The following is a 27,664-nucleotide window of genomic DNA, read 5'->3' on the forward strand; positions in this document are numbered from 1 at the left end:
CCAAACATTGAAGATCATTTTCCAGAATGGATAAAACATCGTTTTCATAATCGAAATGGTTTATTTTAATAAGTGGACCGCCGTTTAGCTTGAAAGAGCGTTTTGTTACTGCAAATGTCCAGCAGAGGTCACTAAGGCACTATAAATAAACAAAGGAGCAATCAATTATCAATACAAAAATAATACTTGATTTTTTTTTCCTTACCCGATTTTTGCACCTTTCACAATTTGCAAAAAAAAACGAGTATATCATAGAATATTCAAAGCATTTAGTGGCAATAATACATTGAACCCTTGCTCTTAATGCGGTTCATTTTTCACGGTTCTATTTCTTCACTGATTTTCATTCTGCATTCTGATTGGCTCACTGGTGATTGAAATTGTTTTATGAAAGTAGTATTTTTATGTTTGTAAATTTTTTTTGTTAAAAATGCATGAACATGTACAAAAAGATTTGTTAGTTGGTTTGAGTGTATAATAAGAGGATCTCACTGTAAAAAAATAAAAATAAAGGTTTGTGCTTGACAGATTTCGCCTTTCACGCGTTCCCTTTGCATCGTGTTCATTTAAAATCTGCATTTGTGTAGTGGTTGAAGCCAACAGTCCACAAAAATAAAGAACATTGCAAGATGAGGTTTATTGGTTGGAGTGGAGACTACATTACCCACAATTCCATAGCATTAGTGTCTCAAGTCATTTAGCTGCTTCCATCAACACCACAAGCTTCATAGAAGTTTAATTCCCACCTAAATGTCTTAATATACAGCTTTAAATCCAAATAACCGTGATTATCCTCCCGGGGTACACAATAAAAAGATTGACCAGATTTGGTTTAAAAAAATAAATTAAAAGGAAGACTTAATAGCATCGAGTAAAATCAGTGATGTGGTCATTTGGCAGAAGAAGAAGAAGGTCACAGTGAAGGAACAATTACAATTTGTCGGACCGCTTACCTGGAGCAAAAAAATAATAAAAATCCTTTTGTGCAAATGTGAGCAGCGGTTAAAGACGTTTTAGTGCAGGCAATTGTTGCGGCACTGGAAAGAAGCCATGCGCACTCGATTGCGCAATCGTTGGACCTCCAGATCCTGGAAGTGGTCTTCTTGGTCGTTCTGGATGATGATCTTCTGGAGTTCCTTGATCTCGCGCTCCATCTTGGAACGCAGATCGCGTTTCATTTTCAGTAATAGCTGCAAAAAAAAAAAAATAAGCGGAGAGAAATCAAAATGACAGCTCTCGGCATATATGTGTGTTATGACGTCATTCTATTCAACCTTCTCGTGGGCTTTTTTCCGAATCTGGATCTCCTGTCGCTCTTGTGCAAGTTTTTCAGCCAGGAGCGAGAACTGAAAATAAAAAACCAGAAACTTTAATATTATTTTTTTGATAACAAGGTTGTCGGTATACTGTAATGAGATTCCAGGACAACAGATAATATATTAAAAGGTAATTTTGCTCATTTTTTATGTAATTTTATTGATTTGATGTGCTTTTCAGTAACACTAATAAAAGTAAATTACTAAGGATAATGTAAAATATACAAATTATACATTTCTACTTGCAGTACTTAATTTGATTTCTAGTAAAATAAAAAATACCCCATACAAATATTTTTCTATTTTTCTCGTGTTATCATAAAAATGATTATTATTAAGAATTATTTACGCTATTTTTTGTCAGTAATATAAAAATACTAATAGCAAAAATGGCAAATTATTTTCTTGATTTTCATATTTTTTCTAATTAAAATAATTTGAAAGATATATTTTTTATTTTCCTGTTGTCATTTTTCATTTTTTTAATTGCTATATTATTTTGTTTTTTTTTTCCTAAAAAAATTCTGAAAATCATTTGTAAAATAAAAGATGTTTTCATTAATCGTAATTTCATGTTGTCCTATATTTTTCCTTTAATTTGGTTTTATTCTCATTTAAAATATTGTTCATGTTTTCCTAAAAATAATCCTCAAAATGATATGCAACACATATTCATACATTTTTTTTATTTGTAATTTCAAGTTCTTTTTATCATTTGTTTTATGACTTAATTTGGTTTATTCTCATGAAAACATTTTTCTCAAAAGAACTTGCAACTAAATGATGGTTACTATTATTAGATAAAACAAATACAAATATTTTAAATGAGCAAAATGATTGAATACGTTTGTTTCCTTGTTATTTTGCATTTAATTTAATTATTATATGAAATATTTTTCACAATTTCCTAAAATGAATCCTTGAAATTATTTGTAATACAAGATAAATATTTTTGATTGTATTTTATTGTAATTTTATGTCGTTATTATCATGGATTAATTCTTTAATCTTATTCTCATTTCAAGTATTTTTCTTATGTTCCTAAAATGAATTTCTTAAAATCATTTGTAAAATAAAAATATAATTTTATTTATCATAATTTAATGTTATTATCATCATTTATTATTTTTTCTTTGATTTTTGTTCATTCTACTATTTATATTTCTTGGAAATTTGTAAACATATTTAATTTTTATTTAATTTAAATGTAATGTTCCCAATATCATTTATTTCATTCTTGTTTTTTTTTTAAATTTCTTTTCTTATATTCTTATATAAGTACATGGGTCAAACTCATGATAAACGCCATAAGAGATTACATGTTAGGAAAGGGAAATAGATATTGAGAACAAACCCCCCCCCCCTAAATAATAGCTTTATAATCAAATCTTACGTCACTAAATCACAATTTAATCGTGTGCCTACAAAAAGACCAACGGCCCTAAGGCACAACAGGACTTTTTTTTGCAGTACTTGATCTTTGTAGTAGTTCTCCATGGACTGGATGTGGTCCTGGTGTCGTTTCTGGTGCCGCAGCCGCTGCTCAGTGGCGAACGCTCTCTGCTCCCTCAGCCGTGCTTTCTGCAACTCTAAGCCTTCCTCAAAGAGCTGACGGAACATCTACGAGCACACGGCGGGCCATCAGACATAAGATCTCAGAAATATTTTGGTTGAGGACCTCCACCTTTTCCTCGTTGACGCGAGCTTTCATGAGTCGGGCCCGGTGCTGGACGTGGTAGTCCTGGTGGTACTTCCTGGCCCTGGCGATCTGCTGCCTCTGTTCTCTGAGTCGGCTGTGGCTGGCCTTCTGCTGCTGGCTGTGGTCCTTCAAGTCTCTCTGAAATAAGTTGAGAAGTTTATTGTTTAGTGCAGTGGTCAGCAACTTCTGAGCCACGGACCGGTATAAAAACTTGGGACAGCACGGCGGCGCAGTGGTTAGCGCGTGTGCGGCACAGTTCTGAGGTCGTGGGAACCTCCTGCATGGGTTCAAATCCAGCTACCGGCCTTACTGTGCGGAGTTTATATGTTCTCCCCGTGCTTGCGTAGGTTTCCTCCGGGCACTCCGGTTTCCTCCCACATTCCAAAGACATGCATTTCAGGTGAATTGGCCGGTCCAAATTGTCCCTAGGTGTGACTGAGCGAGTGAGTTGTCTGTCCCCGTGTGCCCTGCGATTGGCTGGCAACCAGTCCAGGGTGTCCCCTGCCCACTGCCCGGAGATGGCTGGGATGGGCTCCAGCCCCCCCGAGACCCTAATAAGGATATGCGGTACAGCTAATGAGATGTGACATTTGGAAAGAAATGAAAGTTGCCTTATTTTCTAGATAAAAAAAGTTGTGTTATTTCTTACTTAAACCATATAAAACATGCTTTTTTTTACCCCAAGTAGTATATTACCGTATTTAAGTAGTTCATTAGTCAAAAAATATCGGCAAACACATTTGTACAACATTGGAATCAAATGCAGATCACGGTGCCAAATCCTTATTTGTGGCTCAGGAGGTAGAGCGCTTGTCTTGGGATTAAGAGATCGCAGTTCGAATCCCGGCTCCTCCTTGTTACATGTCAAAGTGTCCTTGGGTAAGACACTGAACCCCTAATGCCCCCAATAAGCAGGTTAGCGCCTTACATGGCTGCACGGCCGCTATTGGGAAATGTGAAGCCCATTGTAAAGCGCTTTGGGAAGTCTTCATTGACTTGAAAAGCGCTATATAAATGCAGATCATTTCATTTCATAGGGGCGGCATTAGCTCAGAAGGTAGAGCACCCGTCGCACCCGATCAAGAGGTCGCAGGTTCGATTCCCGACTCCTCCGTGTTATATGTCGAAGTGTCTTTGGGCAAGACACTGGATCCCTAATGCCCCCAATAAGCAGGTCGCGCCTTGCATGGCTGCATGGCCGCTATTGGTGTGTGAATGTGTAAGTGTGAAGAACATTGGGAGGTCTTTATTGACTTGAAAAGCGCTACTTAAATGCAGACCATTTACCATTTAGAGTCTAGTGACTAGACCACTAGGGTATAGGACATAGAAAAAGAGATTAGATTTTACCTGATCATCACACTACTTTTACACATAGTACAACATTGAGTATAAAGGGCCATGATTAAAATCATTCATCGAGAACGTAAACTATGAACACAATATCAAGATGAAATTTATGGTGCTTAAAAATCAGATACACCAGAGAGTCTCCCCCCTATTGTGTTTTTTTTGCGTTTATTCATCTCTTTCAGGACGACTCAAACATTCGTCTCTGGTACGGTGAGTAAAAATAGTGTGATGGTGAAATGAAATCCAAGGAATTCATTTTTTTAAAAATCAAATTTCATGTAAAAAAAAAAAAAACACTTCTGAACCAGCCCTATGGAATTTTTAGTTGTTCAATGAGCATTTATAAAATTTGGTGCATAAAAAAGGGACACAATAAATTACTTTGCTTTAAATCTGAGTGTTTGGAAACCAATTTGATGAAATGTTTCATTATTAAAAAAATAAACAAAATATAATGCGTACATAATGCCTGCATGTCAGTTCATTCATAAATGCATCTGAGAAAAATTGGATAGGTTTACATTATCGTTTTTGCCCATGTATTGGTATATCGGATTCGAGATTTTGGCATTGTTAGTTATAAAAAAAAAAAAAATACAAATCAAATAAACTATTTTCTTACTCATGGCCCGGCACCTTGGCCAAATTTGGAAACCCAATGCAGCCCGTGACTCAAAATAATTTCCATCTGTTGATGTAAACCATGCAATAGTCTAAATCAACCAACAACAATGAAGTATAATGGTCAAAATAACTAAAGGCATCCCATGCAATTCTCTTTGCTGTCGTCCAATATTAAAAACAAAATCAACGTATCAAAAGGAGATTGCCTCCCGTCATTGCGTGTATTCAGATGAACCTACCAGCCGCCTGCTGTGCTCCTGCTGTTTGTGGACCATCCCGGCTAGCAAATCGTGTTTCCTCTGTGCTTCTTCCAACTGCCACAAGAAAGAAAAGAGTCAATTTTTGTCTTTGAGTAACACGCAAGACGGAGCGCTCACCTCCTGGGAGAGCCGGCTTCGCGGCTGCTTATGGGCGGAGGCTTGCGAGCGGATTCGGTCTGCATGCTGCTTCTGCTGCTGCCGCATGCGCTCCACTTGGTGCGGAGAGACGTGCAAGAACGGTAGCTCATCCAGAAGGATGGGCAGGAGGTCGTTCTCCTTCACTTGGACTGGATGGAGAGAGTGGAGGTCGGAACGGTTTGGCAAAGGCGAGATATGAACAAATTGCCTTGGACATACATTCTTATTATTGAGTATTGTCTGGAATTTATCTGGTGATAAATATTTGTTAAAACTAGCTTGAATATTTGTAATGAGAGCATAAATTGCGTTGTAATTATTTAAGAATACAGAGATACCTCGATTTTCGCGGTTACTGGGGAGCAGAACCACCTGCTAAAAGTGAAGTAGTGTCGCACTTTATTTTTTGGGCCTTCAATAGAGCGAGAGTGCGCAAGAGGGAGTGCAAAGAGTGCACAAAATGAATGCACAAGAGGGAGAGCGAGGGAGAACATGAGAGGGAGCACGAGAAAGAGAGAGCGAGAAAGAGCGAGAAATTGCAAGAGCAAGAGGGAACAAGAGGGAGGGCGCGAGAGAGCAAGGAGTGTGCGAAAGGGAGTGAGGAGTGCGCGAGAGGGAGTGAGGAGTGCGCGAGAGGGAGTGAGCGAGAGGGAGCGAGGAGTGTGCGAGAGGGAGAGCTAGGGAGAATAAGAGAAGGAGCACGAGAGAGAGAGCGAGAAAGATCGATAAATTGCAAGAGCAAGAGGGAACCAGTGGGAGTGCGCAAGAGAGAGCAAGGAGTTCGCGAAAGGGAGCGAGGAATGCACCAGAGGGAGTGAGCGAGAGGGAGAGCGCGAGAGGGAGAACACAAGAGGAAGCACAGGAGAGCGAGAAAGAGCGGAAAAATTGCAAGAGCAAGAGGGAACAAGAGGGAGTGCGCGAGAGGGAGCGAGGAATTGCGTGAGAGGGAGTAAGCGAGAGGGAGTGCGGCAGAGAGCACAAGAGGGAGCACGAGAGAGAGGGAGAGAGAGAAATTGCAAGAATGAGAGAGAAGGCGAGGGATTGTGAGAGAGCGCTAGGAGTTTGAGAGCAGTGCGAGAGGGAGTGAGAGAGCGCGAGAAATTGCAAGTGCGAGAGAGAACAAGAGGGAGTGCGAGAGAGGGATTGTGAGAGAGAGTGAGAAGGGGTGCGCGAGAGGGAGAGCGAGAGAGCGCGCGAGAAATTGAAAGAGCGAGAGAGAATGAGAGGGAGCACAAGAGAGAGCGATAAGGAGTCCGCAAGTGGGAGAGCGAGGAAGCGCAAGAAATTGCGAGAGCGAGGAAGCGCAAGAAATTGCAAGAGCGAGAAAGAACGGGAGGGAGCGCTGCCCAAAATTGTCCCCAATGGTGCGGGAACACTCGTTTTTTTAATTCATTGTTTCTCCCGGCGAAGGAGTAAACCTGCAAAAACACGAGTGCAAAGTAGCGAGGGGTCTGTTTGTCCAAATATGAACAAAATCCATCCTACGTGGTGGCGTTTTCGTGGGTATCCTTAGCCGTGCCGAGGCGTTTTGTGGCCGGGGCTTGCTCGTGGATGGAATCGTCCTAGCCTTGTGGAAGTCGTTGAGTATGGCCTCTCTATACCTGCGCTCCTGCATGCAAAAATCTTCCTTAAAATGAAGGCAGGTCAACGCGATGACGTTCCCGAGCAACGACTCACGGCCTGCTGAGCTTTGTCCCGTTCCCTGTCCAGTTTGTCGCGTCCTTTGTCTTCCGAACTGCTCAATTCTGCCTCGTATGCTCGGTTCAACGCGGTCTGTTTGGACAGGGAACCCCGCCACCGGGCGTAAATATCATCTGAACGTCACATGTCGAGAGCTGGTCAGGAAAAAGATGAAAACCTTTCTGTGTTTGATGCGGTTTGTCTGTCTGGGGCTCGGGGCCTTGTCTTCTTCCCTGCGACGACTGCGAGAGGGCGAGGTGAAAGGGGGCAGCGATCTGTCGGGGGTGTTGGGTTGGGCTGTTCCTGAAATGAACGTTTATTTTTGTCAGACCGGTATCGTTAAAGGGATAGTACCGTAAATTCCAGACTATAAGCCGCTACTTTTCCCCCAAACTTTTAACCTGCGGCTTATTCAGTGATGCGGCCAATTTATGTAATTTTTCAAACGGCCGCGCTCAAGTACAAGAGGTGAGAGAACTTTTTAGCTTGTGCACAAATTAAATAAGCGTAGACATATCTTCATCATGCAAATTGCAAAAAGAAAGGCACATGACGCAACATTCAAGCTAAACGCAATCGGGCAATCCGATATGGAAGGAAACAGCGCTATCGCGCGCAAACTTTGCTTTGTGTTCTTTGGACTGTATCGGATATTGGTTAATTTCGTGTTTGTATTGCGTTTTTTCAATGTGGGCGCATGCGGCCAATATACAGGTGCGGCTTGTGTATGTACAAAATCAGTTTTCCCCCGAAATGTGGTGGGTGCGGCTTATAATCAGGTGCGCTCTATAGTCTGGCATTTACAGTATGTATCATTTGATCCCTAGAAGTTGCTTTATTATGTGGTGCAGGGGCATCAAACCAACTTAAGCTCTGGGGCCATACGGTAGAAAAAAAAAACAGTCTCACGGGAGCCTGGGTAGTAAATGAATGGCATAAAAAGTATGCCTTAACTGGAGCACCGGGGTTCTATTCAGAGGCTCACAATTAAATTATGATTCAGGGATGTATAATTTTAATTGTTTTCCTCAATATTTTTTTCTTCTTTCACTAATATTTAAACCGGTGTAGTGTTTATCAACTGTGCATTTGTAAAATATACAAATAATATAATTTCAATTTTTACAAATTCATTTCAGCTACAATTAATTTAACTAAAATTACAAAAAATAGCATACAAACACTAAATTAAATGACAGATTTAATGAATGTAAGTCTTTAATAATAAGTATAACACATTTTATTTCAAAGCGCATTTCTGGACGCTCACAATTGCTGTACACAGAAAAAAAACAGTAATATTAATAAAAAAATAAAAGAATACATTTTATTCTAAGAAATCAAAAGTCACAACAAAAAGAGGGGACCATGTGACCAGGTCTTTCTGCTTTTTATTTTTTTTATTAAAATGTTTCCCTAAATAAGGCAATTTTGTTGTTTTCCATTAATTAACTAATTCAAATTCCTATATTACAGAAAAGAGCTAAAGCTTCTTTATACTTCTGTAAAGACACCAAGGTGCTATTTTTTTTAAAATTTTGTAGTTTTTGTCTTGCCTTACGGAGCGTGTCCATGAATTTTATTCAAAGTAAAATAACTTACAGATGGGTTTCCTCAATTTTCTCTGGTTGATTAACAACGGTTGTCAGCAAATACAGCGACAGTGGGTGCTTTGCAAGTGGCGCCTGACATTCAGTAGACATACTTATAGCCGCAGGTCTTTGTACGACGCGAGTCGGCTCATTTCTCTCTTGTGCTTCTCTCGGCATTGTCTCGTGGGCCACACGGATGATATTGATTTGAAATAAAAATCAAGATTTGAATTCTGTGTGACAGCCAACATTTAACTGCACACTGTACGTTTCTTTGGCGGCATTAGCTCAGGCGGTAGAACACTCGTCTTGGGATCAAGAGGTCGCAGGTTTGATCCCCGGCTCCTCCGTGTTATATGTCAAAGTGTCCTTGGGCAAGACCCTGAATCCCTAATTCCCCTGATAGCAGGTAGTCGCCTTGCATGGCTGACGCTGCTATCAGTTAGCTAGTGTGTAAAAGGGAAAAGTGCGAAACATATTGTAAAGCGCGTTGGGAGGTCTTCATTGACTTGAAAAGTGCTATAAATGCAGACCATTGTTTTAACCGCTAAGATCATCTTCATTCCTACCGGGAACCTGGATTTCTTCCTCGCTTCCGACAGCTCCGAGATCTTCGTCGTTGCCCATAAGTCGTTGGAGCATCTGGAGGAAAAGCAAAAAAAGCAATCCATAAAACGAAAAAAAAAACAGGATAGAGATGACGTCAAATATGAGAGCGCTCACGTGGTGCAACTCGTCAATCCGATGAGTGAGGTTCTCAGAAATGTGATGCAGTTCTTTTTCAGCTCGCCTGTTCCTCTCGCTGCGGTGGGAATGAGACTCCAACGTTTCTGCTGCCGCTTCCTCATCATCGTCGTCATCTTCATCCAACCAGTTGCTTCTCCCACGAAAGAAAGAAAAAAGGGTTTTCTTGAAAGGGTTTAATTATCGCTATTAACGTTCGTCACAGTAATGAGCAATTTTTTCCCGATGACCTTAAAGTAGTTTGTCTTTTGTATAGTATTTGACCACTAAATGGCACTGTAGTGTCTAATGAAAACGAAGACCAGTGCCACAGAGCACAGCGTAGCAGCAAAATGACAGTGAGACGATCAAACACGACAAAGTTAACAAGGGAACAGAAAGTGTTGCAGGAATGCAGAGAAAAAAACATGAAAATAAATGAATAAAATATATAAAGTAAAAAGAAAAAAATAATGATAACCCAAAAGGCAGCCATTTAAGCATATTGTTTATTATTTGCACATTGGGAATGTTGATCAGATTCAAAGATTGAACCCAAAAACCAAATTTGTTGACAGTGGTTTTTGAAAGTGGTTTACATTTTTTATACTTTTCAGCGGATAAAAATCTTGGCACACATAATTTCATTGATTGCAATTTTTTTGTTTTGTGTGATAAGTCTAAATGTAATTTGATCTTTGGATGAGGTGGTAGGAGAGAGTATCTTAAGCATTTGCGATTGTATAGCAAACATTTGTATGTATTTGTATCTCTTGTTTTGTGTCAAACACTTGTTTTTTTGTTTTATTATATAATAGAATATTCTGTTGTGTTGTGCACTAGATTTTTTTCCATCTGTCCAAAATAGAATTAATCAAAAATGTGTGAAAAGAAAAATCAAAATAATCGATTAATTGAAAGAATAATCGACCGATTTATCGATTATTAAAGCAATCTTAAGTTTCAGCCCTAGATTCCACTATTTAAAAGAAATACAAACTTCCCGTCCTATGATTTTTTTAGAAAAATTAACATTGGTGTGATAGTTCAAGTATTTTTACTTATTATTCAAATCAATTTTTTTTAACTGAATGAAAGTTTTTTTGTACACTAAATAATACACAATGTACTTTTAATTTGTCAAAATTTGGTTGATTCTGTAAGATTCCTTGTTAAGCAAATGGTCCTTAGCCTTTTTTCTGACGTCCCTGTATTTTTTTGCTTATTTTTCAAATACATATATATACATATTGTGTTAAATAATACACACTGTTTTCAAGCTACGGGTCCCAAAACTTGCAATGATAACATGATAACCCATGGAATCAATCAATTTCGCCTCACAACCCCCACCTCAGAACGGGTTCACGTCATATTCCGGGGGTCAACTGTAGCGCCAAGATCTCCTATCTTCAAAGCTAACTCAACTACGGCAGCAAGCAAATATTTCCAGAAGATACCCGAGGTCTCTTTCCTCCAGATGCCTTCCGGCAGCCTGGGTGGTGGCAGCAGGCCGCAGATCTTCCTCCTGCTCTTCATCCTCGGTGTCCGTCGGAGAAGGAGTGGTCACCGAGGCTTCCTCCTGCAGCGTGAGGAGGAGCACATCTGGTTGCGTCTGGAATAAAACCCTCCTGGGGCCTCCCTTAGTGGGCTGAAAGTATCAGACGTCTTGATCACACATCAAGGGAAGAAACATGCACCTCTCCTGACCGGCGTCTCCCCACCTGCAGTGTCTCGGCAGCGACGTGGACGTCCCCAGGGCCGGTCGGGTCACTTTTACTCTCGGCTGGAAGATGAGAGTTACACTTAAGATGTCAAATCTAAAAAGAAGAGATCATCTTTTTTTATGACCCACCTTGAGAATGGTGCCCATTACAGACAACTTTGTCATCTTCAGGGGCGGGGCTCTGTACCTGGAGGGTGAAGAGACATTTGGAATAACCCTGTAAAACCCAGTGTTCTAAAATTACAATATTTTTTTCCAATAAATGATGAATTCCCTTTTGTTTTTGTTGACTTCAGTTTAACATAGTCATTGGGTGCTATTGTTCAGACTCACAAAGATTCTATGCGTGAAATCGCATAGAAGCCTGGCCTAGAGGTGCAGAACCCTCACAATCTGAGCAACAACACTTTGTAACTTTGAACTGGATTTATCATACAAGTATAATTATGTTCTTATCCAACTTCACCCCCAATTTTTTTTCTGCAAATATATTTTATTTTCAGCTCCAAAGGCCTCCACTAAAAGTTTTACGGGGTTAAGGTAGGGATGGCTAATATAGAAAAAATATTGCGTATTAATGTTTTATTTCTAATCTAAAGATTCCTGTAAAAAAATAATCCACCACGGAAGTATTTGAAATGTATTTTTTTTTGTAAATATAAGCACAATTTTAAAACAAAATAAAAATTCCAAAATAAAAGCAAATACAAAAACAAAAATTGACAAAAATGACGCTTTACTAGTTATTTTTCTATTATTATTGACTGTTAATATAAATTGCATAAGAAGTATTTAAATAAAACAAATTGAAAAAAATCACAAAACAAAAGAGAATATGTACAAATTACATTAATAACAAAAATTATTATTAGTATAATTTATATTTTTTGTATTTTTGGGGGGAAAAAAATACTTAAGTGACTCACTTGATTACAAAATTATTTAGTTTTCCTTCATCAGGACCATCTTTTACAGGGTTTCCACAGCTTAAGGCAAGTTAAATTCATTACTTTTTAATGCCTTTTAAAATTAAATTTAAGACCAAGCCGACAAACAACACAATCGTAACAAAACAAGAAAAACACAACATGATTTAGAGGTAATTTTAAACAAATATTAAAAAAAACAAAACTAAATCACACTTTTCCAGTTGAAAACAGTTCAAACTGGCAGATAACTACTAATTCCAAAGGACTCTTCAGCTACATTTAACAAGCATTTTTATCAAGATGCATGAAAAATGACATCATATTTTTAGTTCAAATAAATATTTATCTCATTCAAGTCTTCGCATGTTTAAGACTTTTGAAAATTGGTTTTAAGACCTTTTAATAAAGGCCTTATTTATAGAATGAATTAAATGCTTTTTAAGACTTTGAGGATCTGCGAGATCTGTGTTTTAGTAAATACACTTTTATTCTTCAGTTGTTTCATGATTTAAGTTGTTTTTTCAAATGAGAAATTCATCAAATTAATTTAAGTTCCCAGTCTTGGATTAAGGACAAAAAAGAACAACAAAAAGTGATCCGCACCGCAGTGAATATTTCAAAAGAAGACAGTGTTTCTACCTGGATGGCGGCGGGTTCTTTCAGCTCGTCCTCCCGATTTCCGGATTTTGGGTCTTGGCCCCCAGCCGGCGAGTTGTGGTCAGCGTGGTGTGGAGATTGGCTCTGTGTGGGCGGCTGCAGCGCGATGCCCTTATGCGTTGGTGCACTGGAAGACGGAGCAGACGCGGCGATTGCACCCGTGGTGGCATCTGCCTTCTTGGTTAACGTCTGGACAGTTACTTCTGTTTAGTAAGGAAAAAAAAATCGAATAAAACAAAAACTCCATTCTAAAGCGGGTCCACCTTGTATTTTATGGCAACTCACCTTCAGGCTGATCGGCGAACGTGCGTGCTGAGATTCCGAGGCCGATGACTTCACTGTGGGATCCGAGATGCCCGCTTGTACTGGAATGCTGGGAAGTGATACTCGACTGGATAGTGGACCTGCGTTTTAAAGATATTGGATCAGACAGAGGTTCCAACATCAACTACTGCGCATTTGACTCCAGCTGCAACAAATTATTTAAGAATCAATTAATCAGTTGATTAATGGGATAAAATAAGTAATAAAAAACATTTAATTCAAATAGTTTAATCCTTATATGAATCAGTTAAAAACCCCGGTTTGCACCCTTATCTGCAACTTGAAAGCCCAATTTGAAGCCAAACCCCAAGTTCAAGGGTCACTAACTCAATTTACTTGGGGGAGGTTGTACCAAAACTTTTTATTTTAATTTATTGCACAAAATAAGATTCAAAAAATATATGAAAAACATTAAGAATATATATGAAAATAAACCAATGAATCCCTAATAAAGAAATGAATAATTTGCACAGGCTTATGTTGAAAGCGACAGTGTTTATTTAACCACTAGATGTCGCTCTATGGTGTGGCGCAACCAAAAACGAGCACAAGGAAAAAAACAAACTAAGGAAACTCAAAAAGAATCAACGTCACAGCATTGTTCATTCAATTCCTTTGCCCAGCTTTTTGGAGGGTAACTGTAGCAGCAAGACGGCAGGCTATTATGTCAGCTGCTTCTAGGTCAGATATGTTCAAAGTCTGGCCTGGGGGCCAGTTACGCCCCTAATTAGATTTTTACTGGCCCGCAGCCTCTATCATGAAATTATTATGTGGCCCGCCAGTAATGTTGACTGCAGTATAAAATAAATGTGTACCCAAAAATGTAATTCACCATTTCACCAGGTGACGGCAGAAGGTTGTTGGCCACCTTGCCTTTCTGTGAGAATTTTTACAGTGAGGGCCACCGTTTACAGGACAAGTGGAAATTGGAAGTTTTTTTTTATTATACCTAAATCCGAAACAATAATGTCCACCTAATTTGCCAAGACTGTGGCTGTTTTCAAAGAATATCATATAAAGAGGCACTGCCAGACAAAACACGCAGACTACAAAAAGCTAACTGGAAACGAACGCTGTGAAAAGGTGAAGCAACTGGAAGCACAGCAGCGCTTTTTTACAAGACCCTGCGAGTCAAATGTAATAACTACAAAGGCGAGCTACAAGGTTGCGACGCTGCTCGCCAAGCACTGCAAACCTTTCACGGAGGATTAATTTATTAAAACTGTTCAAAGAATGCCAGGCTGAATAGTCGGCCCTCACACATTTTCAGCTTACTGAATCTGGCCTGCTTCCTAAAAAAATGGACACCCCTGCTCTAGGTAACGTTTGTGTTGTCAAATAGATGCTAATTTCTCGTCCCAGGAGTATTTAAAACATGGAAGTTTTTCTTTTTTTAAATATATCAATTTTCTGATGAAAAATTTATTTTTTCTCTAACTAGGAGGCTCTAAATAATACCCACTGTTCCATACAATAACACATTAAGGCAAGGACTCCAACTATCATGCCCTAATCTGCAATGGAAGCCCAGGCCACGAGTTTGGAACCCCTGCCCTAGTTGAAAATCTAAATGAAATTAACGAGGTCGTACTTACGTTTCACCATCAGATGATAAACTCGCCGCCGCCATTTTTGTGTCCAGCTGCTTGACAGCCTTGCCGGATGTTGTTGGCACCCCGGTTTCAACTTCTGGTAGAACACCATTATGGGATCCTGATGCATCGAAAATAAATCATTCGAAATATAAAGAATAAATTATGGAATGGTGTAGATTTGTGTAGAAATGTATAACAAAGTACCATTCGTTTACAATTAATTATGTACAGTAGATCCCGGTGTCATAAAGCCAATAGGCTCAACTCCTCATTCTACAATCGGTTTGTTCTCAAATCTCGTGCAACAAACAAGAATTAAATTAGGTCCCAATACTTTCAGTGATGCAAAAGCGTGAAGAGAAAAGATGATAACAATGGAAGTGATTCTCGAGATACTGGAAGAAGGCACACCAATAGACGATAGGGACAATTGTTAGGAATAAAGAGGTGATTAAAACAACCAAGTCTTGGCGATCCTCGCAAGTTTGAACATGTTTTCTTTTTAATCTGCCATCTTCACCCCACCTGCATCCACCAACTACACTGAACAAGTTATATTTCTTGTTTTACTGACTGTAAAAATAAATTACACAGCAATTATTTGAATAAAAAAATATTTTCTATTTAAGAAAATATAAAAACTATTGTTAAAATATTTTACATTGTGTAATATACTTATTATTAACGCTATTGCAACAAAAATGATTGTAAAAAAAAAAAAATAATCACAAAATAAAAGTATATACATTTTACCCGGGAAATCACAATTTAAAAAGAAAAAAAATCCAAAGAAATATCAGGTAACAATTATGCTTTGTATTGTTAATTTTGTTGCATGAAGATCTAAAATCAGGCATTAAAATGGGTCAGGGCTTAAAAATGTAAGAATGTGTTGTAGGAATTACCATATTTATTTGTTTTTTTTTGTGTGTGTTTTTCTCAGTTTACACTAAGCATTGTAAGTGACATTGTTGAATACATCAATAAAATCATTTATTGACTATGAACACAATCTCAACATAGAATTTATAATGTCTTTATGTAATGTCCTTTCAAGTGTGATTCATCATTGTCTGGTACCATGAATAAAAAAAGTCATAATGAGATAAAAACTTATGCGCATTGCATGTGAATAAACATAGTACTACACTGATTTTAATTCAAACGAACCACCTCAAATGACCAATTTACTCAGAGAAATATTGGAATAGCCCTCTCCCCACTTCAAAACATTTTCTCCGCGCATCCATAAAATTCACGTAGGATGCTCTTATGGACTTTAAAACGGTGAATTTCTCCTAAAGGCTAGAAACGTAAAGCCTAAAAATACGTTTTAATTTTTATCTGCCATCTCCTCCCGCCTATGCATCCACCCCCCACTCCACTGTACTAGCTCAAGTCACATCATTCATCATGTCACACTAAGGTAAATCAAATGTCATTTTTCCTCTGCATGTTTATTTACTTATTGTGTTAATTAATCATATACACATGTATTACATATTAGCACTTAGTATATGCTACTTTGTTAATTTTAAATTTGTATATACATTTTTAAGGTTTCTCCCAGGGTTTTGAAACCCTCCAACAAAATACCATAGGTTTCCATCCCCAACAATATGAGAATTTTACCTTGCGATCCCCACCTCAGAATGGATTAAAGTTTTTTCCCGGGTTCTACTGTACTAAAACCTTGAACAATAAACCAATTGCTATCTGGGACATGCGATTCATGAGACAAGGCTGAAGTTACATAACGTGGTCCTAGGGGAAGTTCTCAGCACACTAACAAAGCGCTGCTCAGTTCTGCAGAATCAGAAGTAGCTTTGTTTTCTCAACATGTTTTTTTTTTCCTACTGAGAAAAAGTAAAAACGTGGTATTGTTCGACGTGCCCACCATCATTCTGCGAGTCCTCGCTTATCTCCTCGCTGAGATATTCCAAGAGACCGTCGAAGATGTCCAAAAGATTCTTGATTGATTCTTTGTCTCCCCGGATGACATTTTCTCCTGTTGCCAAACAAATGTTACGCTTTTCTACCGTTTCTAAAATGGCATTTACACAGAAAATGCGATGGTACCTATGATATGAGAAAGGCTAATCTGCAGAAAATCCAGCGACAGCGAGTCAATCACACACTGGACGTTGTGGATGTCATCTTCTTGGCTGCGTGGTGACGGAATATAATCTTAGGAAAGAATAAATCATTAGAATTTAAAGAAAAAATACTGATGTTGCAGGTTTGCTGTCAAATTACCGGGAACCTTCTCTCTCAGGATCTTCTCATAGAGGCTAACAAAGACGGTGGCGTCACAGTCTGCGAGTTTGCTCAGCTTCTGTTCGATGCCACACTTGCCGAGCAGGTTGTTTGCCACGTCTAACCAATCTGTGAAAAGAAACAACGCCAGGTTCACTTAATGGGATAGAATTGTCTGGAATAAAATAGAATTTATTGTCATTATAAAAAGTGAAATGCACAAAGAAATACAAAGGGCCATCCTGATGGTGCTAACACATTTAAAAAATACCCCATTTAAGATAATAAGTCAAGGGTAATAGTACAAAAACAAGTAACATTAAATAAATCAAAAGTACAACACATATGGCATGAAGGCCAAGTGTGAGTCTGTAATAAGTACATGACTTGGAGATAAATTTCAATATTTTAAAGTGTTAAGGTCGGGGTTGCAAAACCACGTTTATACCAGTAAAGACAGGAGCTGTAGGGGCTTTTCTACCTTTTATGGCTGAAAGAGGACAACTCATTAAGATTTTTTTTTCACGTCTCTTAGCCAATAAGATGCATCAGAATACACCTGCGAGTTTGCCATCTGCCTTTTTCCATTTCCTGAATATTTTTTCAATAGTATAGCAAGGGCATAGTTCTTCATTGCCCTGCAACTTCCTGGCAACCAGTTCAGGGTGTCCCCTGCCCACTGCTGGGATGGGATGGGCTCCAGCACCCCCCGCGACCCTACTGAGGATAAGCGTTGCAGATAATGGATGGATAATGGATAGTTTTGGCATGGAGAGAGGGGGCGCGTCCCCACCATAATCGAGAAATCATCGTTTCGTCACCACCATTGTTTAATTGATGACTTAAAAAATGTTCTATGTTCCCACCAATGCCAAGTCCTAACATACGCCTAATGGCATATAGTTTGGGCAAGTTTAAAAAAAATTACAAATGATAAACAACGCGCTTGAGAATTTATAAGACCAGTTTTTATAGATTTCAACGATGTCAAAGATTCACATCTATGAAACGGAATAGAGGAAAAATAATGACCACTCCATTCCCAAGATTTAAACTGTGACAAAGTACCGTAGCTTAAGGTAAACATTTCCGCATACTAGGTCCTAGTAAAAAATTTTAGGAAACAACTCTGTTCGAACCTTGTTTTGAAGCCATTATTCATGACCCAAAAATGGCAAAAAAAAAAACATCATAGGTCTTAAGTAACCGCAGGATACAATTTAAGTGGGATATTTGTTGATGCTCTGGCATTATTATTATTTCATATATCTTATTTCATCAAACTTCATGAATTGAAATCAAATCCATGGAAGAATTAATTTTGTCTGGAGAGCGAGCATGGTGGTTTTGTTTAATGTTGTCTAAAAATATATAGTGTGGCTCTCCATTAAAGAAAAGAAAATTGCTTTTATGGTTAAAAATGCAGCAGCGAAACTTTTGACTAAGACAAGAAAATGCTGGTCTATTGGTGACTCCAAGAGCCAAGAAGAAATCTGCAGGCTTGAGAACATTCTTCATCCTGGCCCCAGTGTTGTGGAATGCTCAGCCTCTGGAGAGAAGATCTGCAACCTCAGTGGAAGTTTTTAAATCGAAACTAAAAACCCACTTCTATTCTATAGCGTATGATTAATGCCTACTCATACTTTTCTTTTCCTGTCCTTTCCATCACCTGGCTGGTGATAAAATGAGGAAGAAGGACGTATCGAGATGAGTTAGCAGACCAGCGCCTGGACCTGAAGCATGTCAACAACTGCATTGACCAGCGGGTAGAGATGGGAAGCTGCGTGGTTGAGGTCATGGACTATTTTTGGGACAATTTTTTAGGCTTGTGGCGGGCATGGACTTGTTGTACAATTCTTAAATATTTCCAAAGTTTTTCTTATTGGTGTTCGCTATGTTTTGTGTATTATTACCTGATGCAAGATCTATTGGAACCTGATCATTCTGGATTACGACTTGTGAGGCCCATTCTTATCCATCCATCCATTGTCTGCACCACATGTCTTCAGTAGGGTCGTGAGGGTGCTGGAGCCCATCCCAGTTATCTTCGGGCAGTGGGCAGGGGACACCCTGAACTGGTTGCCAGCCAGTCACAGGGCACACAGAGACGGACAACTTACTCCTAGGGACAATTTGGACCGACCAATTAACCTGACTTGCATATTTTTGGGAATGTAAGAGGAAACCGGAGTGCCTGGAGGAAACCCACGCAGGCACGGGTAGCTGGACGTGAACCCTGAACCTCCGCACCGTGAGGCTGCGTGCTAACCACAGTTCATGCAGCTAAATTCTGGAATAGTCTTCCTGATGACGTCAGACAGGCGTCTAGTCTGAAAACAGCTCTGTTCAACTGTGCATACAACTGAAAGGGTTCTATCTGCACTCTTCACTTTTACCTTATTTCAATTCATTGATTTTATTATGTTTTATCTGTGGTTTTAATGCATTTTAAAAACCACATTTTAAATTTTCGATGTCTTTTATTGTGTGTTTTAACCTGTCTGCCATTTCTGTAAAGCACTTTGAATTCCCTTGTGTATGAATTGTGCTATACAAATAAACTTGCCTTGCCAACCACTGTGCCACCCAGGCCCAATCTCAAGGTTTCTTATTTTACTCATGTTGAGGTTTTGAGTTCATCCCTGCCGGCATGTTGGTTTCAGATCACGGGATGGTGTAATTATAGCCTGTGCAGTCCTTGAGACACGTTGTGAGTTAGGGCGATACACGTTTCTGCTGGGTGGATCAGAGCATCTTTTTAACTAATTTTGCTGTGTGGGTTTAAGGTTTTAAATATAGGAAAATAGCTTTTTTCAATTTTCTCTTCCCAACCAAATCAAAACGTTTTTAGGCGGTATCTTGCAGACTATTTTACCAAGTTTTGTTGAGTGGGTCTCAGCTACTCGCAGACTATTTCATATATTTTAGATGTCTCTTGGAACCAGTTTTTGCAGAGTATGTCTTAGTTTTAAATTATAGAAAAATAACTTGTTTCAATATTCATGTACCAGTCGAATCAGGACATCTGTCTAACGTATTTTTGATTAGTTATCTGCTGGGTCGAACTGAACTCTCGAGGCGGCAAAGTGAAGCGTTAGAGCGGGTATATGTTTTCGTTTTTGCACACACCTTGTTACGTAACACTTAAAACACACTCAAATCGTGCAAGCTATTGAAGGCAGAAAACACATTAAAAATGCTAATTTATGCGTAGCAACTTTAAATTTTCAACTTGCTAGCTTGTCAAAATCGATTTTTGTCACAGTGTGGTCATGTGGACTTCGAGTGAGCGTTTTTGTTGTACGTTTTAGAAAATACTATACGGTCCACAAAGATGAGAAATAACAAAACAATAAAAACAACATAGAAATCGAGTTAGCCAAGTTAGCAATTGAAAGTTAGCGCTAGCTTACGTCACCTCGCTCTCCGTCCAGGGTGCCCATCAAACAGCTGTCGAAGCGAGGCAGATGTGGTTTTAATTCCACGGACAGGTTCTCTCCTTTAGAGAGGTCCAGCTCCACAGCGGGTGGTAATAGTCCGTCTCGGTGTCTCGTTGAGTGATTTTCGGCATGAAAACGTAGGAAGTGCCTTTGCTGACTTGAAATTCAACTCTTGTTGGGTTGGAAGTTCCTGTTGCTAGTTTCCGGAAGTGCTCTTGACCTTTGCTTATTGCCACCTGCTGGATGACTTTTGGTAGTGCAGGCATTAAATCAAAATAAAAAATGTGTGTAGCGATTGAGAAAAGATGGTTCAATTAGATTCACCAATGAATCAATTGTCTTACATTTTAGACGTCATTTAAACATTTTATGATTATAATTATGAGCACTAAATAAAAATAAAAAATCAGGATTTGCATTTGAATGCGTTAATGTATGAAAAACGAGTTTCATCTATGCAGTATGGAAGCCCAAGAAGGCCAAAATAAAAAAATAAAAAGATTAGGCCTATTTATGGAATTATTATTAGTTTACTTATTCCAAAATATTTGAGTATTTTATTAAAAATCACTTATGACATATATGTAATATTTTACATCAATTTTATTTTTCCCTTTATCTACAAATTGTTTACTTCTATATTGATTTTATCACACATTTTAAATTTGTTTTTCTGTACAATCTTATCTACACTTTGTTTTTTACATACACGCGCACACACACAGACATTTAACTTTAATTTAATTCATTTTCCTTTTAATTATAAATCATATATGTTTTTACCTTTATTTGTATTCAATTTCAAAAGTGTAATTCGTTTTAATTTAAACCTTTATGTACTTTTTTCAGGTTTTACATGTGTATAGTTTTTATTTCCATACATTTATATTAATTAAATGTTTTTTTTCTTCCAATTATGTTTTTACTTGCATTTTATTTAATTTCCCACTTGATACTTTATATTAGTTTTTTATTTACAAATTACACTAATATCTATATATTTTTTTAATTGTTATTTCCATTTATCATTTCATTTCATTTATACGTAACTTAAAATATTTATTTTCATTTGAATTAATGTTTTTATCCACTTTATCTTTTAATTTTGGCAGTTTTGGTCTTTTGTAGCCCTTTAGTGTAAAATCCTGGACTTAAAAATGCAAAGCACATCTCTACGACCAGTGTTAGAAACTAATGAGAAAAAGTTAGCGGACACCAGGGCAGACAACTCTGAAAAGTTGCTTGCCCAGCCATAAAGTTGCCTGCCCCATTTTTCTCAACTTGAAATGCAATGAGACGACTTATCGCAAAAAAATAAAACCCGTTGTAGCAAAGTATTAAGGAATGATATATATATATGTAACAGAACAACACTTTAAAATTAAGTTTATTATAAATCTACTTATAACATTCATTGCATGTATATGACATCGCTGTTTTCCATCCGCCTTCAGTATGTACCGTACCTGTATTTACTCATCTTCATTCATGCAATATTTGCTACAAGCCATGTGAACTCCTCTTTCCACGATGCTTTTAATGTACATTTACCTTTTTTAACACAGACTCATAAAAATATGCTATTGGCTATACTACTTCCCACAATGCCCTTCTCTTTGTTCATTCCAGAATCTTGTGTAACCATCTTGAATTTGTTCTATAATGGGTGGCACAACTTACACTGATGATAAAGGGAGAAGTAAAAACATACAGTAAGGGTCATGACAATACATTTTGTTAGCTTCTTTTGAATTTTCTTCTGGGGCTAAGGTTTTGGCTTGATTCCTAACCACTTCTCCATTTTTCGTGTGTTCTCTGTACGTCTAAATGATATGCAAATGAGCGACCTTATAATGCTCGGGATAGTCCGGAAGCACGAATGTTATTCGATGCAGGCTTCTGATTGGCTGCCGACTATGCACATTTCCAAACAAACTGAAATTACGAAATTTGTAAACCAAACGAAGATTTCGAAATCAGAATAAAGCAAACGCTTGATTTGAAAAAAAAAAAAAATCGAGCGGAGACGTGCCCGACGTAAAAGATGCACGCCCCGGGCTTCCGGGAAGACATTATTTCAGACACTTCTGTGACAAAAAATAAAAGACAAAGAGACTCGTATTTTTATAAAACATAACGCCGTCCCATCTGGACAGCCGTGTTTTATTGCTGCGTTTTCTGCAAGTGTACAAGAATGAATAGTTCCCTACCGCCATTCTTTCAATATATTTGTTATTGTCCATTTGCACAAGTGTCAGTTACACACCAAAAATATTACTGTAACAATAAATACAAAAACTGAAGGAAACAAATGATAGAATTAAATGGAAAGAGGATGCTTATGAGCATACATGTGCGGCATAGCGGGATCACGTGCGTGTGCATATTACAAAAAAAAAAAAAAGAAAAATCAGTCGGCATTGTAATTGTACATAAAGGGCTGAGCGATGTGTGCAAAAAAATGAAAATAAACGTGCGATGCATTTGTAGTACGTTGAGAACGTTGGACAAATTCTCGGTAAATGTTCATAGAACAATTTGTAAGCTCTTTAGGGTTGAAACAATGGAAAAGAAATTAGAAGTAAAACACAAAGCAGCTTGTTTTCCAGACTATAAAAGACGTTCCCCCCCCAAAAAAAATCTGGCCGCAGGTGCGACTTATATTCCAGGGTGATTTATGAGTGAAATTATCAACACACTATACTTAAAAACCTCTGGGATACAGCAACCCCAGCTTAAGACGTTTTCACTTTACGGTGTGGAATACAATGTTTTTACTCTTTACGGAATTTTGTCCAATATACGTCATCAATGGGAAATTATTTGGGGAGCTCAAAAAATGGTTGTGCGTACGTGGAGTTACGTTTCTAAGATGCCCATCTGCTATTGTCCGACTTCATATAAGATGCTGGTCTGCTGTTAGTAGGCATCACAGAATCATAAAAATATGCTATTGGCTATACTACTTCCCACAATGCTTCTTTGTTCAGTCCAGAATCTTGTGTAACCAACTTGAATTTGTTCTATTATGGGTGGCACAACTTACACTGATGATAAAGGGAGAAGTAAAAAAATAAAGGGTCATGGCAATCTTTGCGGGAAAACCTTTAAAAAAAATCAGTTTAATTTTCAATCCACCATAGGTTTTTTTTAATCCCCCGTTATAAAGCAATTTTACTTTGCAAACCTAACATCAGAACGGTTGTGTGCTCAAAAAATATTGTGCGTATGTGGTGCTACATCTCTAAGATGCCTGTGTGCTATTGGTGGACTTCATACACGATGCAGGTCTGCTATTGGTTAGCAACACAGAATCATAAAATTATGCTATTGGCTGAACTACTTCCCACCATGCCTTTCTATTCGTTCAGATCAGAATCTCATGTAACAAACACAAATTTGTTTAAGTAAGAGTCCTAAAATTTGCAGTAATGTGAAAGGGAGAAGTAAAAACACAAAGGTCGTGACAATCCTTTCAAGTAGAAGTTTTCAAATCGGGTTCGTTTTTAATCCACCATAGGCTTCTAAACCCAGCTTGACGGCAATTTCAGTTTGCAAACCCAACCTCGGAACGGATTAGTGATGTATCCCGGGGGTCTTTTGTATATTATTTAACACTAAACCACAGGAGGGCGCTTTAGGTTAATGTTGACTATTCAGACGGTAAAAACAACAGAGAAGGGATTAATGCAACAGACTTCCCAGGAGAGGATCATTTCACCAAAATGCGACTTATATTCCAGTGCGACATTTATGTTTATTTCTTCTTTACTTTATGGGTGGGGAGACTTATACTCCAGAGTGACTTATGGACCGGAAAATACAGTACACATCAACCCCTCCCAAAAAAACCTAAAAGTAAAGCACAAGTTCACCTGAGAATGCAAAGATCATATATTCGTACATATATACTCACTGTAGATACATTATCCTCTATACTTGTAAAATATACGAAAGCAACGAGAAAACTGGGCATCTCGTTAGCAGCCTTTTCTCGTTGAGGGGAAAAGGCTGCTAAGGGAAATCCGGTTTTAATGTAGGCTGGAAAAAAAATGGAGGTGAGAACTTGTGACATCATAGTTTGCTTGCTAAAGTGCTTGACAGTGAGAATGGGGGAAAAAAAAGTCTCTGTGTGCACAATGTGACACGGGGAAGAGGCTGGGGAACATGCAAAAGGTTTATTCTTTCTTTTTATCCAAGGGACAAGGTAACAATACAATAATTCACAATACGATTGTTTTCATTTCAATTATATTGTGATTTTTTTTAAAATTTGTTATAACTTTGTTCCTGGGATGAAAAATCGTCAGGGGGAAAAATTGCAGTAAGTAAGTCGAGTTTGAAAAAAGAAGTGCAACCCATCGCCCCTGAAAAAAAAGTGTATGTGTTTTTATAATTACTTTTGCATTTTTCTAGTAAAATAACAACAGTCATACAGTAGAAATGCTACCGATTCCAGGCTGTGTGCACAACGTGACACGGGAAGGGGCTGGAGAACATGCAGGGAGGATGGGGTGAAGTTTTTTCTATCTTTTTATCCAGGGAACATCATTTGAAATAAAAATACACAAATTCACACTATAATTTTTTTCAGTTCAATTATACATATTGTGATCTTTTTTTTTTTTTAAATGGTTGTAACTTTGTTCCTGGGATGAAGAAAGAAATAAACGTCCCGGGGAAAATACAAAAAGAAAAAAATATTTCAACAACCCAAATAAAAAAATAAAATGTGGTCAAGATTTTTAATTGTGTACTTCTTAAGTATTTTTTTGAGCGACCACTTCTGTTTTCATTGTGATTTAGTGTGTTTTATTGCCTTTTTACGCTCATAATAATGAATGCTAAACTCATTTCTATGGAAGTTTCTAATAGGATAACCAAAAATTAAAAAATACAATTTTGTTTTGTATGATGTAATTTTGCTTTCTTTGCATCTGGTGCATGATGTGACATAGGAAGGGGGCTGGGGTGAAAAACAAATCCACCCAAAAAAATGCAAAAGTAGATGGACCAGTTTGAAAAAATATGTTTTCGTCTTTGCATTCAAACATGAATTTGGGTAACTTTTTCACCGAAACGGCAATCTTGCCCAGGCCGCACACAATCAAGAAATAATCAACACGTTTTAAACAAGGTTTTTCAGTATGTACTTCTAAATGATTTTGAGAGGGACCACTTCTCACTTTATTGTGATTCAGTGTGTTTTTCTGCCTTTTCTGCTCATCCCAAGAAAGTTAGTAATAAGAAGGGAAGAGTAGAAATAGTTTTGCTATACATGTTTTACCTATTTCTATGGTATTTTTCGAATAAAATAACCCATACTAAATAATAAAACAATGTTCTGTGTGATGGAGTTTTTCTCTCTTTGTAACCGCACTATGTGACATAGGAAGGGGCCGGAGAGTATGCGAGGTAGCCTGGGTACAAAAATGTATCTGTGAAAATAAATGTAAATACAGATAGAGTATGAAAAAATATGTGTTTGTCTTTGCATTCAAACATGAATTTGGACACAACTTCTGACGTTTGCTTACTCAACATCTTGGAAAAAAAAACACACCAAATATATTACTTTTTAAGGGATGTTATTAAAGGTGGGCTTTTTCCCCAAAGATTGACAGTTGAACACAGATACCCACGTTGAGTGTGGACCGAGGTAGGATGAACGAGCGTCTCTCGAGACGATGGAGGGCTCGGGCAAAAAAGTGGCGACGAGGGATAACGGATTATGGCCTCGCCCATGCTACAACTGCGGAAGAAGGCGGCGGTGCGGGCGAATCCGTACTTTCTTTTTTGGAGAAAGAGGAAGACTGCGGGATGCTCAGTTATGTTGCGTGGATGAGGAAACCTTACTACAGTCTCACGTGGACTAGCAAACACATACGCATGAACCCTTCATTCCACGGCGAAGCCGCACGTCTCCTCGATGGCCGTCAAAAGCTTGTCGTATAGCTTGTCGTAGCTCTCGTAGGGCGGAATGTCGATGCGGTTGAAGCTGGGGAGAAAAAAAACATCGTTATGCGAGTGAATCCAGTAGTGAAATGTCAAGAAAACTGAAAAAAATAGCGCTATGTAAAATGAGAATAAAGACTAGAATAAGAAATAAGAAAAACTAGTTTAGTGCTTCCTTGTTTCGGTCTGCTTTTGTTTTTTGGGGGATGGGATTTTATTTATGCATAGAAAATTGTTGAAAACAGAGTTAGAATGAGGCTGAAGACTGGACTCAAAAACTAGCTTGGCGCTAACTAGGCCAATAACTAAAATCCAAAGCAAAGAAAATTGGGCTTAGCGCCATCTAAAAGCTTTAAGATAAGAATACAAAACACAGGACAACCTAGACTTTATGCTACCTACAACTAAGCTTAAGACTAAACTCATTAAAATAGACAAAAACTAGCTTCTCACTAGCGGGAAAGGGGCTAAATACTGGAACCAAAATAGCTAGCACCAGCTTAGCGGCAACTAGGCTAAAGAGTGAAACTAGCTTAGCTTTAAATAAGATTTACAATTTCAGACGGCTTTGGCAATGAAGTAAAATCAAAAAATAATACATAAAATGATGTTAATTGTCTTCCAGTCAGGCAAAAAAAGTTTAACCACATAATCCCGTAAAATTTGCCTAAAATCCCAATGCAAGACGTAGCCAAAGTAAATTGAGTGCTATTCTTGAAACGTTTGGAGATTATGGGATGTTTTCCCCCAAATGAAATAATAACTGCAAGTGCTACTAGCATTGAGTAATCCAAGTTGGAACACAGTAATACAAGGTTTTTATTCTTGCCTTTTTTGAAATCACATGTCTGCAGAGGAGTGTAGCATAGGCATCTTAGCTGGAAAACAGCTGGAACAATAGCATGAATCCTTACCTAATTTTGATCACGATCCAAAAAACAAAAATTATATTTTCCGCATTTTTCTAAAGGTATTTCAAAGCGTTTCCAAAAGTGGCTATTAGGAGACAGCCAGTTTACAGCTCTAAAACCTCTGCAACAGTGTATTTTTACTTTGGTCAATTTCTAGACATTTGGACAATGTTGTGAATGTTCGAATTCTCATTCCCAAAGTCAATGATTGTGTATCCTTGCGTGTGATGATCACTCGTAAAAATGGATCCCTAATTGCATTACGCACGTCTATTTCGTAAATATGCATACATTTATGTTGGGAATTTCATTGGCTAACCAATGTGTCAGTGGGACGCTATTGGTTGAAGATTTTTGAAGCCAAAATAGGTCCTGTCCGTTTTCTCAATACAGGCATTCATTGGCGAAGGCAGGCTAAGGACCGTGGGAAAAAAAGCTTGCATTTGGCCTAGAGTGCAAAACAGCACTGGGCGAAACAGACGGATT

At 38.2% G+C, this 27,664-nt stretch overlaps 2 protein-coding genes across 3 annotated transcripts in view; both read right to left on the reverse strand.

Annotated features, from left to right (window-relative positions):
• Positions 1-618: 618 nt before the first annotated feature.
• LOC148360591 (centrosomal protein of 95 kDa-like) lies at positions 619-20,534 on the reverse strand. Its single transcript, XM_088341464.1, has 21 exons — positions 20,291-20,534; positions 16,873-17,001; positions 16,696-16,803; positions 16,514-16,624; positions 14,617-14,734; positions 12,983-13,101; positions 12,680-12,900; positions 11,241-11,298; positions 11,110-11,171; positions 10,846-11,036; positions 9,386-9,539; positions 9,232-9,304; positions 7,249-7,373; positions 7,068-7,163; positions 6,876-6,999; positions 5,370-5,539; positions 5,232-5,306; positions 3,001-3,153; positions 2,790-2,936; positions 1,275-1,346; positions 619-1,190 (listed from the first exon to the last, which is right to left on the reverse strand). The coding sequence occupies exons 1-21, from the start codon at positions 20,313-20,315 to the stop codon at positions 1,014-1,016; spliced, it is 2,508 nt and encodes an 835-aa protein (XP_088197590.1). The 5' UTR covers positions 20,316-20,534; the 3' UTR covers positions 619-1,013.
• A 4,111-nt stretch (positions 20,535-24,645) lies between these two features.
• LOC148360592 (E3 ubiquitin-protein ligase SMURF2-like) overlaps positions 24,646-27,664 on the reverse strand; it is a 50,522-nt gene continuing 47,503 nt past the window's right edge. For both annotated transcript variants that reach the window (XM_088341466.1, XM_088341465.1), the window contains exon 20: positions 24,646-26,310. In XM_088341466.1, the coding sequence (XP_088197592.1) occupies positions 26,211-26,310 (100 nt within the window). In that variant the 3' untranslated portion in view covers positions 24,646-26,210. The remainder of the gene's footprint in view (positions 26,311-27,664) is intronic.

This window comes from Urocampus carinirostris, chromosome 8 (assembly GCF_059441175.1).
Source record: "Urocampus carinirostris isolate Australia breed hairy pipefish chromosome 8, RoL_Ucar_1.0, whole genome shotgun sequence".
In the NCBI taxonomy this organism is placed as follows: Eukaryota; Metazoa; Chordata; class Actinopteri; order Syngnathiformes; family Syngnathidae; genus Urocampus; species Urocampus carinirostris.